The 14,917-nt window shown below is 37.9% G+C and overlaps 1 protein-coding gene across 1 annotated transcript in view; it reads right to left on the bottom strand.

Annotated features, from left to right (window-relative positions):
• Positions 1 to 14,917, bottom strand: part of SH2D4B (SH2 domain containing 4B) — a 616,020-nt gene that overhangs the window by 379,496 nt on the left and 221,607 nt on the right. The window contains exon 2 of the mRNA XM_040438405.1: positions 5,825 to 5,984. Within this exon, the coding sequence (XP_040294339.1) occupies positions 5,825 to 5,984 (160 nt within the window). The remainder of the gene's footprint in view (positions 1 to 5,824; positions 5,985 to 14,917) is intronic.

Below are 14,917 nucleotides of genomic sequence, written 5' to 3'. Positions count from 1 at the left end.
CGATGTGCGGTTCGCAAATTTCGGAATGCACATTGCCGGTGTACGTGTTTTGCGAATCCGCAAAACACTTACGGTCGTGTGAATGGACCCTCATAGTAACATTATTAAAGGTTACGTTTTATCTTTATGTATATTCTAATGGATTGCCTTCCGTGTACAATGTTATAATATACTTTCTATGTTAGAAAGTATATTATAGTGCATTTGTATTGTACGGCAGTTGTGTGTGGTTCTGCTGCGATAGAGGGACAAGCGTTATTGGAAAAAATTATTTCTACTGGTGTGATATACCAGTCGCCCCCTGAAAAAATGATTGAAGCGGGGTGTTATACACTCACCTAAAGAACTATTAGGAACACCATACTAATACGGTGTTGGGCCCCCTTTTGCCTTCAGAACTGCCTTAATTCTACGTGGCATTGATTCAACAAGGTGCTGATAGCATTCTTTAGAAATGTTGGCCCATATTGATAGGATAGCATCTTGCAGTTGATGGAGATTTGAGGGATGCACATCCAGGGCACGAAGCTCCCGTTCCATCACATCCCAAAGATGCTCTATTGGGTTGAGATCTGGTGACTGTGGGGGCCATTTTAGTACAGTGAACTCATTGTCATGTTCAAGAAACCAATTTGAAATGATTCGAGCTTTGTGACATGGTGCATTATCCTGCTCCAAGTAGCCATCAGAGGATGGATACATGTTCTCATTCTGTTTACGCCAAATTCGGACTCTACCATTTGAATGTCTCAACAGAAATCGAGACTCATCAGACCAGGCAACATTTTTCCAGTCTTCAACAGTCCAATTTTGGTGAGCTCATACAAATTGTAGCCTCTTTTTCCTATTTGTAGTGGAGATGAGTGGTACCCGGTGGGGTCTTCTGCTGTTGTAGCCCATCCGCCTCAAGGTTGTGCGTGTTGTGGCTTCACAAATGCTTTGCTGCATACCTCGGTTGTAACGAGTTGTTATTTCAGTCAACGTTGCTCTTCTATCAGCTTGAATCAGTTGGCCCATTCTCCTCTGACCTCTAGCATCCACAAGTTATTTTTGCCCACAGGACTGCCGCATACTGGATATTTTTCCCTTTTCACACCATTCTTTGTGAACCCTAGAAATGGTTGTGCGTGAAAATCCCAGTAACTGAGCAGATTGTGAAATACTCAGACCGGCCCGTCTGGCACCAACAACTATGCCACGCTCAAAATTGCTTAAATCACCTTTCTTTCCCATTCTGACATTCAGTTTGGAGTTCAGGAGATTGTCTTGACCAAGACCACACCCCTAAATGCATTGAAGCAACTGCCATGTGATTGGTTGACTAGATAATTGCATTAATGAGAAATAGAACAGGTGTTCCTAATAATTCTTTAGGTGAGTGTATACCAATATACTTTCCATATAGTGCATTTGCGCATGCGCGTACGCGAAAATTATATTGCCGATATTTTGCATTGAAAAAAATTATTAATGGAAATCGCAAATTCGAATAATACATCTGGTATGTCACTGTCCATGTTGTGGGACTATTTGTGAACTTCTAGTAATTATTTCTTGGCTGCAAATATGAGCTCAAGTTTTTTCAGGTTCGCCTGCCATTAAAATAATTGGACCTGCCGCGAACTTGCGGTTCGTGAACATTTGATCGCATTCGCGAACTGTCCCTGCAGATGTTCGTCCATCACTATCAATTTTATGACTACATCTGTACAAAAGATATATTTGTCCTTCTGTCCCCATCTCCTGCCTAGTGTTGAGCGCGAATATTCGAATATCAAATTTTTTTCGCGAATATCGGCACTTCGCTAATTCGCGAATATTTCGAATATAGTGCTATAAATTCGATATTTCGAATATTCATTTTTTTTTTTTTTTATTGTTATATTTTTTTCTTTACCACTTCCCAAAAGTAGTTCTTACCTGTCCTTAGGATTCCTGGCTTCCTGGCTGCTCCAGTCAGTGCCCGTTGCCGCTTCTGACGACTTCCGTGCTCATGGAGCGTCCCCATCACCATGGGAACGTCTCCATACTAGAATGTACTGTCGGATTTGAGAATTACGTTGAAATCGTAATTTGATTATTTCAAGTTATAATAATCGAATTTCGATTTTAACTTAGTAGTGCTATATTCCATATTCGTTAATTCTAGCCTAATATTGACTATAGCAGTGCTAAGTTAAAATCTAAATTCGATTATTACAACTTGAATTAATCGAATTGCGATTTCAACTTGGACCTGGTTTACTATGGTTGGCTTAGTAGAATTAGCGAATATGCCGAATGTATTCGTCATATTACTCAAAACGAAGATAACGAAGTATTCTACATCTTCGTTTTAGCTCCATATTCGTCAACTTCGCTAATTCTAGCAATCAAATAGGAAGGTTGACTATAGAGACAGCTAAGTTTAATTCGCTATGCGTTTATATTACTTTGCTTTTTTTTTTTTATTATAAATAGAATCATTATAATAATCAAGTATTTAACTATTCAGTTTTTTTTTTAAAAAGCAAAGTAATATAATCGCATAGCGAATTAAACTTAGCTGTCTCTATAGTCACCCTTCCTATTTGATTGCTAGAATTAGCGAAGTTGACGAATATGGAGCTAAAACGAAGATGTAGAATACTTTGTTATCTTTGTTTTGAGGAATATGACGAATACATTCGTCATATTCGCTAATTCTACCAAGCCAACCATAGTAAACCAGGTCCAAGTTGAAATAGCAATTCGATTAATTCAAGTTATAATAATCGAATTTCGATTTTAACTTAGCACTGCTATATTCCATATTCGTTAATTCTAGCCTAATATGGAATATCCAAATCAAATCAAAAATATAAGGTACGATCCCTGTTCAGATATTATTCCCTCTAGCGCTGCAAATTCCAGGACAAAGTGAGTGAAATGGTCCGCACAATAAAATAGGAAAAAAAGAGATTGCGCTGCAGGAGAGTGTTCTTATTGTATTTAAGTTTTTTCCTAATATGGAATATAGCAGTACTGTTAAAATCGAAATTCGATTATTATAACTTGAATTAATCGAATTGCTATTTCAACTTGGACCTGGTTTACTATGGTTGGCTTGGTAGAATTAGCAAATATGACGAATGTATTCGTCATATTCCTCAAAACGAAGATAACGAAGTATTCTACATCTTCGTTATAGCTCCATATTCGTCAACTTCGCTAATTCTAGAAATCAAATTGGAAAGTTGACTATAGAGACAGCTAAGTTTAATTCGCTATGCGATTATTTTACTTTGCTTTTTTTTTTTTATAAATAGAATCATTATAATAATTTATTATAATGATTCTATTTATAAAAAAAAGCAAAGTTAAATAATCACATAGCTAATTAAACTTAGCTGTCTCTATAGTCAACCTTCCTATGTGATTGCTAGAATTAGCGAAGTTGACGAATATGGAGCTATAACGAAGATGTAGAATACTTTGTTATCTTTGTTTTGAGGAATATGACGAATACATTCGTCATATTCGTCATCTTCGCTAATTCTAGATATCAAACCAATAGGAAAGTAGCCTTAAGTTAAAATCGCAATACGCGATTATTTAAATCGCATAATAATCGCGGTAACTAGAATAATGACGAATATTCGATTTCGACGAATATGAAACGAATATTCTATTGAATATTTGCGAATTTCGTCGAAATCGAATATGGCACCTGCCGCTCATCACTACTCCTGCCTATTACAATTGTAGCCCTATCAACTTATTTGACCACAAAAGAATCTGCCAGTAATTTGACCATGCAAACCTGCTGACAGACTCCTTTTAATAGCTGAGCTGGTCGAATAACTTGCTGCTGTTACAACAATAGCAGAGCATCTATGTGTGTTAGAAGGGTAGTTTACATCCAAAATTAAGTACCGATTGGTTCTGTCCCCTTTAATTCTGCCCCTTGTATATTCTGTGTAACACAATTCCTTGTAATGTAGTGAGTTAGATAACATACACAATCCCCCCCCCCCCCCAACACTCATTGTGCTAAGAAATTCCTGAGTGCTTATCTCACACTGGACAACTTTGGGTGAAGGGGCTGAAAGGATATAAACTTGGCTGCATACAAACAGTTAATTGGCACTCCAATGAGGAACTTCATCCAGGTAGGATGTTGATTGAAATACTATCCATATATCTTGTATGACCATGGTGTGTTAGCCATCTCCATATTTGTATGTGTAGGCCAGCGGTGATTATTTACTTTTTACTACTCTATATGTGATTTGTCTGTTTTACCTTATATCTAATCATACATAGTAAATATATTTTCATCACTAAGCATGTTAAAGGGAACCTGTCACCAGGATTTTGTGTATAGAGCTGAGGACATGGGCTGCTAGATGGCCACTAGCACATCCGCAATACCCAGTCCCCATAGCTCTGTGTGCTTTTATTGTGTAAAAAAACAGATTTCATACATATGCAAATTAACATAAAAGAGTCATATCTTACTTGTGTGACCAGAGAAGAGTCATATTTTCAAGCTCTGACTCATCTCAGGTTAATTTGCATATGTAACAAATCGGTTTTTATACACAATAAAAGCACACAGAGCTATGGGGACTGGGTATTGCAGATGTGCTAGCGGTGATCTAGCAACCCATGTCCTCAGCTCTATACCCAAAATCCAGGTGACAGGTTCCCTTTAAGCCTATTTATTTTCAAATCGTCAAATTGACATTAAAACCCTATGAGACCAGAAGACTCCTTTTATTCATTCATTAGCAAACTAAACTTTATTCTTGCTATAACTTGCGTCACCCAATTGGATTGGCCAGTATGTTCCTATTATACCCATCTGGATTTAGGTCAGGCACTGAAGAATCCACTTTTTAAGTATTTGTTTTCTACCATTTTAGTTGTATGTAATGGTCTGGTTTTCATAAATCCATCACTGACCTATTTTTGCAACAGGATAGCTACATTTACAATATGTTTTCTCTATACTTAGACAGGCTTGTCCCTCTTCATAGGCTCTCCATAGATGACAAATAAAGGTGGAGAAACCAGACCAGAAAAGTTTTTAACCATTGCTGTCTCCAACAAAGGGACAATATTCAGATGGGTGAACAGACAATAGACACTATTAAAGGGGTTATCCAGGGTCAGAAACTAGGATTTGCTTTTCTTTGAAGAAGCACCATTGTTGTCCATAGGCTCTGTCTGGCATTACAGCTCAGTCCAATTAACTTCAATGGCAAAGAGCTCCAATACCGACACAGCCAGTGGTCCCGAATAGCACTATTCTTGGAAAAAGCTGAGTTTTTTACCAATTCTAGACAACCCCTTTAACTTCAATGGGTGCAATATATATATACACATGAGCCAATACATTATAGTACTATTAGTTAAAGCATCTGACCAGAGCATGTCAGTCTGTTTCTCAGCTCCACGGTATTTGTACTTTCTTTAACAGAGAATGGAGATTTTTTTTCATTGATATTCAGTCGCTGTAAGGTTACCTGTGCCTAATATAAGTTCTAATAAATTAAATGTCATAACTTCTGAACTTCTGTGTAATAGACCAGTGATAGCTAACCTCCGGCACTCCAGCTGTGGTAAAACTATGCTCCATTCATTTCTATGGAGTTCTGAGAACAAACAAGCAAGTGTACATCTTGGGAGTTGTAGTTTTACCAAAGCTGGAGTGCAGGAGGTTAGCCATCACAGTAATAGACCTTCTAAAGACTTTGCAACTTAACATTCTTTGCAGTTTGGGCAACTAACTATGGCACTGCACATATACTTGCACAAACAAAGATTATTATATGAGCCATACTATTTAATATTATCTCACCATTGTTCCTCTGCTTCCTTCTGAGCTTGATTTCTTGCTCTCTCTGTCATAATTTCCTCACAGATTTGTTCATAAGGCTTGTCCCCCTGAGCTTCTCCCATAACCCAAACCCATACTTCTCCATCACTGCTTTTTAGCCACTCAATACGTTTGGAATTATCTAGAAAAGAGAAAACACACACAAAAGAAATTCAATAAAACAAACTTTCTCTTCTTGATTTTGCTTTAATAAACATCTGTGAGCCATATATTGCAATATTCCTTCTCCTTTTTATTTTTTGCTGGCGTACATAAAAAAGTATGAAATATAATTGCAGGATCAGATTCCACGTGGTCTCTTTGTAGTCTGTACCAATGGGTCCACAAAGATCTGAACAGGAGCTCTAAACACAAAACACTATTTGTGTTTATTCTGTTTTATTTTGTATGGAATGTATATCAATTTCTATAGCAGGCACACAAATCTGATAAATGTTATCATGCAAATAGTTAATATATGTTCACATGAATGTTATGAGCAGCTTTGGTAAGGAATGTAAAAAATGCCTTATATAATTTCTAATAATTGGAAAATAACAAACATGGGATTTTACACGTAGAATAAGGGAATATCTTCACACTTTTGAATCTAAAAATATGAACTTAAAGCTGTCGAAATACAGCACAGTTAATATTGGAAGCAAAATAAGAATCACTGCTTATTGGCAGCTCGCTAGTCTGGCTCATAGAGGGGGGCTTCCAAGCAGAGAAGCTACTTCCATAATATCTATAAGCCCCAAATAGAAGTTTCACCAAATATTCATCCCCATAATAAATGCCAACACCCCTTTTTATGTCATGCAGTTATGGGCCTTATTCTATGGTGCTGATTTTTAAAAGTCAGTAGAGCTCCTCCAATGTAATTTTGTAGGGTAATTCTGTCTTTTTAGAAACCGTTCTTTTTAGCCCCTCATAAGTTCCTATTATCTTCTCACCAAGCATTAATAAGTTCTTTCCTGGTACCTACTATCTCTCCTCCTCTTTTTTTGTCATTTTCTCTATGTCTCTTCCAAACAGGTAGAAACTTCTTAGATCTCACTTTCATTAGACGGTTGCGGAGGAACACCTCCTACTTGTCTACATCTCCTAGTAGAGTTGAGGCTCAGAGGCCCACATCTCCCATCACAATCAACACTTTAAGATTTTTATCCCTGCTGGAGAACTTCAACTGTAGGGTAAATTCCCTCAAGTTACTGTATTTTCAGTCCTCTCAGTGTACCAGAGAGGAGGACTGTTTTGGTGGTCTGATTTTTATTGTTCTTACCTTTAATTTCAATTTATACAATAAAAAAAAACTGCTTGTCTTCTAGGTTGCATAGATAGTTATAGAACAGACATTTTGAGTTCCCCTTTAAAAAATCTACAAAAGACATACTAAAGTTAAAAAAAAACATTAACCTTGAATATAACATTCAAGTGGAAAGGGTATGCACTGTGTAGTAGCCTGAAGTAACAGTGCTATTTGTCATGATTAGGGCTAGATTTCCTACTTGGGGAAGTAAACACTTGTATAGAGGATCCTAGGAATTATGGTCAGTAATCACATCTGAGATGTCAATTTCTAAGTAATTGTCTATGAATGCTCTAGTACAGTAGTTGTATTGATCTAAGCTGACACTTAGCCTAGAATTCTATGGTGCAATAAAAATGTAATAGAAGGTAATATTACCCATTGACGTCATTTTTTTATTGAGTGCCTTAGTTACTGGTCACCTTATTTTAAACCAACAAAATAAAATAAGTGACAAAATTCACTGCTCAAGATTACACTTGTCATCAAGGAAATTTACATAGTATTTCTTTTGTTATTATTGGAAGCCTGCTTTCAATGAATTCAATAGAAAACATTGGGTAGTGGCAGTATCAGTAGGGTCACATTTGACCATGGCATGTGAGAAGCTTTTCCCCAGGAGTGCTGCATTCCTGGGGCCTGAAAATTTCCCCTGAGCAGAGATTGGGGGAGCCATTCATTCATTGTAGTAGCCTCAGTCCCTCTAAAGGATCTGAAACTACCACAATATAATTCTTGAGGCGGGGAAGGGCTCCATAGGGACATATTAAATGTACCATGGGCTACAATTGTAATTCATTTCAGTCTATGGAACAAATTACCTAACAATCACATATTCAAGTCCCCTATGGGACTAAAAGGGAATGTATCATCAGAAAATAACCTATTATTTAAATACTGCTTTTATGTAAAGCATATTTTATTTTTATTTCTTTATTTTGCCATGTCATTATCTATATTTTATAAACAAAAGTATAAAATAATGCAGTTTTCACTTTGGCGCTAGACCTAAATATGTTAAGACTTCCTGTCTTTTAGAAATGGTTTTTGGATATGTTTAGCAATTACACCTTAGAACTCCGAGATTATATTTGTATTTGTACCGATTTTCTGCTTAAGTATAATTTTTTTATGTTTAATGGCTCATATTATTTACAAATATCCGAAGTTTCAATGGGTGCAATATTTTCGCCTTCGGTGGCAAATGTGTTTATGGCATGGTGGGAGAACAGTTTTTCATTTTCGGACAGTAACCCATATCTGATGTCTATGAAATGGTATGGTCGCTTTATTGACGACATGTTATGGGTATGGCAGGGTGATGTGAAAGAGTTGAAGTCATTTGTGGAGTATTTGGACAGCTGTGTTTCCTCGATCAAGCTCACTATGGTCAGCGATTTTTTCTCGATTGTTTTTCTGGACCTTTTATTGTGGGGTGATCGAGAGAACCAGAAGGTTTACACCTGCACACATCGTAAAACCACTGCGGGTAACACTTTACTCCATGCTTCATCCTGCCTTCCCCCTCATGTAGCCAAGAACATTCCCAAAGGGAAGATGTTGAGGGCACGGCACAATTGCTCTTCTTTGAATCTATTTGCAAAGGAAGCCTCTGATATCTCTGCAAGGTTGCGGATCAGGGGATATTCGATGGAGAATATTCGTAAGGCGAAGGAACATGCAATATCTGTAGATAGAGACTCACTTATATTCGTTCAAATCAAGAGTGCGAAGCAGGTTCACAAGAAAAAAACGAAATGAAATAAAAATGCTCAAACCCGCACTCAGGATTCGAGCGAACCTGTAACTTTCGTCACAAATAATGGTGCCGAGTATCCCCTTGTCTGCAATATTTTGCGTAAACATTTTCCAGTGATAAGTTTTGATGAAGGTTGGGGGGATATTGCAGAGGCAGGTATAAGGTGCATTGCGAAGAAAGCACCAACCATTGGACAAAAAGTCAGCCGTAGCCTATTTTTGGAAAACGCAATGTGTGAACCAAGGGAAATTTTAAATGTGGAAGCAAGAAATGTATTTGTTGCATGCATATGTCAGTAAGTAAAGATATTGTATCTACATCGAATGGCAGTACACACAAATTGCAACAATATATTAATTGCAACACGGAATATGTTGTATATGTCATCACATGTCGGACTTGCGTGTTGCAATATGTGGGATGCACCACTAATCAGCTCAAAGTGAGAATTCTAAAACATTCCCAGTGACATCCCACATGTTTCAACGCACAATGTCTCAGCAGCCACATCACACTTTGCGATTGTACACAAGGGCGATACCTCTGCGTTTTATCTGCAAGGTGTCGAAAGAGTTACTGTTTCGGTTAGAGGGGGAGATCGCAGACAAAAACTTTTTAGTAGAGAGACATACTGTATGTTCAACCTTGGAACATGTATACCTAAGGGGCTGAACAGAAAACATGATTTAACCCTACAATATAAATGATTTGATTTTCTTCTATTTAGGGCTCCGTCCCACTTGATTGGGATTGTTTTCCCTATGTCCAGTATTCTATGGCCACCAGGTGCTTGTCCCAGGTGATGGAAATCATTCAATCAAGTGGGCAGGTTTCTGCCTGTATATAAAATGGAGGTTTTTAGTTTATTTGTTTGTCTTGATGAAGGGCTAGGATGTAACAGCCCGAAACGCGTCACAACAAAATGTGTCACTTTTGATGTTGGATTTTATGGAAGTCGAATAAAGCCTTTTTTTACCTTGAAGAGCTGGAATCCTTGTTTTTTTCCATATTTTGCTCCAGACTTAGCCCAGGTCTGATCATCCGTGCTCCACGGGGAGGTGGCAGGTAAGAGCTGCAGTTATTTTCCTTTTACCTATATATAAATATATACAGTACAGACCAAAAGTTTGGACACACCTTCTCATTCAAAGAGTTTTCTTTATTTTCATGACTATGAAAATTGTAGATTCACACTGAAGGCATCAAAACTATGAATTAAAAAATGTGGAATTATATACATAACAAACAAGTGTGAAACAACTGAAAATATGTCATATTCTAGGTTCTTCAAAGTAGCCACCTTTTGCTTTGATTACTGCTTTGCACACTCTTGGCATTCTCTTGATGAGCTTCAAGAGGTAGTCCCCTGAAATGGTTTTCACTTCACAGGTGTGCCCTGTCAGGTTTAATAAGTGGGATTTCTTGCCTTATAAATGGGGTTGGGACCATCAGTGGCATTGAGGGGAAGTCAGGTGGATACACAGCTGATAGTCCTACTGAATAGACTGTTAGAATTTGTATTATGGCAAGAAAAAAGCAGCTAAGTAAAGAAAAACGAGTGGCCATCATTACTTTAAGAAATGAAGATCAGTCAGTCAGCCGAAAAATTGGGAAAACTTTGAAAGTAAGGGCTATTTGACCATGAAGGAGAGTGATGGGGTGCTGCGCCAGATGACCTGGCCTCCACAGTCACCGGACCTGAACCCAATCGAGATGGTTTGGGGTGAGCTGGACCGCAGAGTGAAGGCAAAAGGGCCAACAAGTGCTAAGCATCTCTGGGAACTCCTTCAAGACTGTTGGAAGACCATTTCAGGGGACTACCTATTGAAGCTCATCAAGAGAATGCCAAGAGTGTGCAAAGCAGTAATCAAAGCAAAAGGTGGCTACTTTGAAGAACCTAGAATATGACATATTTTCAGTTGTTTCACACTTGTTTGTTATGTATATAATTCCACATGTGTTAATTCATAGTTTTGATGCCTTCAGTGTGAATCTACAATTTTCATAGTTATGAAAATAAAGAAAACTCTTTGAATGAGAAGGTGTGTCCAAACTTTTGGTCTGTACTGTATATATATATATATATATATATATATATGTGTTACGGTACTTGTCATTGTAATTATGTATATGATGATAACAAGATAGCTATTGAAAAGTTACCTATATAGCACAGGAAATTATTTCCTATTATTAGGCTTATTGGCCAGTGGGAAATTGTGGAAGTCTATACATTTTAAATATAGATAATGACTTGGAAAAATAACAAAACATTAACATAAAAACATGATTTAAACAAATGCTCATGTTCTTTAATATAAGTGGAAAAAGTAATAAAAAGTTTTTTAAAACATAAAAAATATATAAAAATTCATATTGCCCCCTTTACCCCATAATAAAAAAGAAAATAATAGTAATAAATAAACAAAACATAATTGGCATCACCAAGTCCAAAAATGCTCTAAATACCATATGGTGAATGTAATAACAGAAAAGAAAAACATCAAAATGGCTGATTCAAATTTTTTTATTTTTTTAATAAAAATGGATCAAAAAGTCACATTCCAAAATGGCATAAATAAAATCTGCAGATCTTCCGGCAAAAAATTAGCTCCCACATAGCTCCATAGATATAACTATAAGAAAGTTATGGGAGTCAAAATATGGAGATGAAAATTTAAATAAATATTTTTTTTGTTTCAAAACACAAGAAAACTTGTACAAATGTGAATCCCTGTGGTTTTACCACAATGAGAGCGCTGTAAAAATGAAACTCATGAAACTATGGCGGAATAGCATTTTTTTTCTAATTACACCCCATTTGGAATTTTTTCCAACTTCCCAAAACATCCTATATAATACAAAATGGTGTCATTAGAAGGTGCAACCTGTTCCGCAATATGTCTATGTGAATGGAAAAAATAAAAAAAAGTTATGGCTTCTGGAAGGCAAGTAGTGAAAAATGGAAAATCATCCTGTCCGTGAGAGGTTTAAAGATTTTTCCCACTAAATACATTTAATACCTACCCACACTGAAATATGTTCCCTAGCAATCACCTATTCTGTGATATCGGTGACAATTATCTTCCTTATGGTTGGGAGAAGCACTCAGCATACAGGAATCATACTTAAATCAATATTTGAACAAAAACCATAAAGTTCAGCAGTTTTTCCACTGGCCTAATAATTGGTGCCATTTCTTATGTCATCTGTTCAGATCGCTTTACTATAGTTATCTGCTTATCATTTCAGGCAGAATTAGAATGACAGATTTCATCTCTGTGTTTAGGTAACATACTACCATTCACAATTGGTGATTGTCAAAGCTTATCAACTCCCTCCTGACCTCTGCATAGGTCACAGAACACACTTCGTAAACTCTTCCATAGAAGTCAATTAAGTTACCTTCCTGTACGTTGTGTCTATGGCCCATGTGGCTGCTGTAAAGCAATTCTTCAAATGCTCTCTACATGCTGTTAGCAACAGCTCAGGCAAGATGGAAGCCTCATAATTATGTTCAGTAAATACAATTTAAAAAAATCTACAATCAGAAAAAAAAAAAGTAAAAAATGGATATGTGTTGCTATCTGGCAGAAAAAAAAATTTCGGTGCCACATTCCCTTTAAGTCTGGAGCCTTGTTTATAAAGTAAAGATTTTTGGATGAATCAAAACTAGGATTGTATCCAGAAAAGAGGGTTCTGGGATTAAGGAATTGTATTTAGCATGAAATATACTGTACAATTAAGATATTATCATTATATTATGAAAGTGCTTTATTTACATAAAATATAAAACACCAGAAATCCCTTTAAACTGATATAATAATTCAGCTATGGACACTTTCCAATTTTCCCTCTGCATAAACTAATATAGGTGAATCCAGGTGTCAACCTGCCAGCATCTCTCAATTCTTGGGATCTCCCAACAGTGAGTTGATGTATGCAGATGTTAGCAGCCATCATAAGTTATGGGTGGTAAATGAGCACAGGATCTTTATTACTGTACCATTTGGTGCAGCTCTAGATTATCTTGTCTTTACTACTTCTGTACATGCACGTACTCAGTAGAGTTAGACTGTTCTATTAATGGGGGGGGGGGGGGGGTGTTAAATAAAATGTGGACCATAGGCTAGTTTTGATGTATTCTGTTTCAACTCCCATAAGACCCACCCTAACCAATTTTCCTGATCAGAATGTGGTGGCCCCTTTGGATATACTATGAAATGTTGTCATGTGCCATATGTTTATATATTTAATTGTGGACTTATTATTACAGATGAGAAAAGTTTTGAAAAATTTGATTCGCCAGCTTCGCCAAAGTTTACCAAACAATTTGAATTGTCACAAATCAATATAAATCAGGTATACACAGGCCAATCTGCCTTAGAGTGCGGCCATATGGAGCGGCCATGCTGCGGGTGGGTTGAGGCCATGCTGCAGGGAAGAACTGTGCGGCTAATTAACCCACAGCTGCCTCATTGTATAGTCGGTAGATATGAGTGAATCTTTCAAAAACTTCTTTTCAGATGTTTCGCTTCGAATTAATTTGTTAGGAAGTATGTTAAATCAGCTATATTCCAGCCTGCAGGGAGAGTGTATCTCAGCGTACATCACTGTGCATTGCTGCAACATACATAGTTAGTCCTTTCTGGTAGTGAAACAGTTACTGTGCGTCAGGATGACAGGGAGGTCTCATACAGTATATGGATGTGTGCATCGTCATACAGGCCATCAACAGTCCTAGCTAATCCCTAGCTAAACCAAAAGAAACAAAAAAAGAGCAGTGTCAAAGTAGTGGAGAACAAAAAAAAAAAGGGTTCTTTTAAGCCATGTTGTGGCAGTGGAAACACATGCCTTAAATCACTTGTGTTAGCTGTAGAATGACTGTGTGTCACTATTAGACTCAGTTCACACTCATTTATTTGGTCAGTTACGGATCAAAAACACAGACTCGGACGCTTTGCAAATTTTTCCCAAAAAATTTACTTTGTTCCGAATTTATTTGTCATGAAGCATGTTAAATCAGCTATATCCCAGCCTGGAGGTAGAGTGTATATTGGTGTACATCACTATGCATTACAGAAACATGCATAGCTAGTCCTTTCTGGTAGTGAAACAGTTACTGTTCGTCAGTATGACCGGCAGGTGACAGGTGTCACTCAGGCTCAGTTTACACATCACTTAGGCCTCTTTCACACTTGCGTTGTCCGGATCCGTCGTGTACTCAATTTGCCGGAAGTGCCCGCCGGATCCGTAACACCGCAAGTGAACTGAAAGCATTTGAAGACGGATCCGTCTTCAAAATGCGTTCAGTGTTACTATGGCAGCCAGGACGCTATTAAAGTCCTGGTTGCCATAGTAGTAGTGGGGAGCGGGGGAGCAGTATACTTACCGTCCGTGCGGCTCCCGGGGCGCTCCAGAATGACGTCAGAGCGCCCCATGCGCATGGATGACGTGATCCATGCGATCACGTCATCCATGCGCGTGGGGCGCCCTGACGTCACTCTAAAGCGCCCCGGGAGCCGCACGGACGGTAAGTATACTGCTCCCCCGCTCCCCACTACACTTTACCATGGCAAACAGGACTTTAGTGTCCTGACAGCCATGGTAACCATTCAGAAAAAGCTAAACGTCGGATCCGGTAATGCGCCGAAACGACGTTTAGCTTAAGGCCGGATCCGGATTAATGCCTTTCAATGCCTTGAGGCAAGTGTTCAGGATTTTTGACCGGATCAAAAAGCGCAGCGTGCTGCAGTATTTTCTCCGGCCAAAAAACGTTCCGTTCCGGAACTGAAGACATCCTGATGCATCCTGAACGGATTTCTCTCCATTCAGAATGCATGGGGATAATCCTGATCAGGATTCTTCCGGCATAGAGCCCCGACGACGGAACTCTATGCCGGAACACAACAACGCAAGTGTGAAAGAGCCCTTATTTGGTCAGTTATGGGTCAAAAACAGATGCAGATCTTTTCATGATTCTTTATCTGAGAGTAGGATTGAA

Source organism: Bufo bufo, chromosome 6 (genome assembly GCF_905171765.1).
Source record: "Bufo bufo chromosome 6, aBufBuf1.1, whole genome shotgun sequence".
NCBI lineage: Eukaryota > Metazoa > Chordata > Amphibia > Anura > Bufonidae > Bufo > Bufo bufo.
The sequence above is the reverse complement of the archived record's forward strand: the minus strand, read 5'-3'. Positions and strand labels throughout refer to the sequence as shown.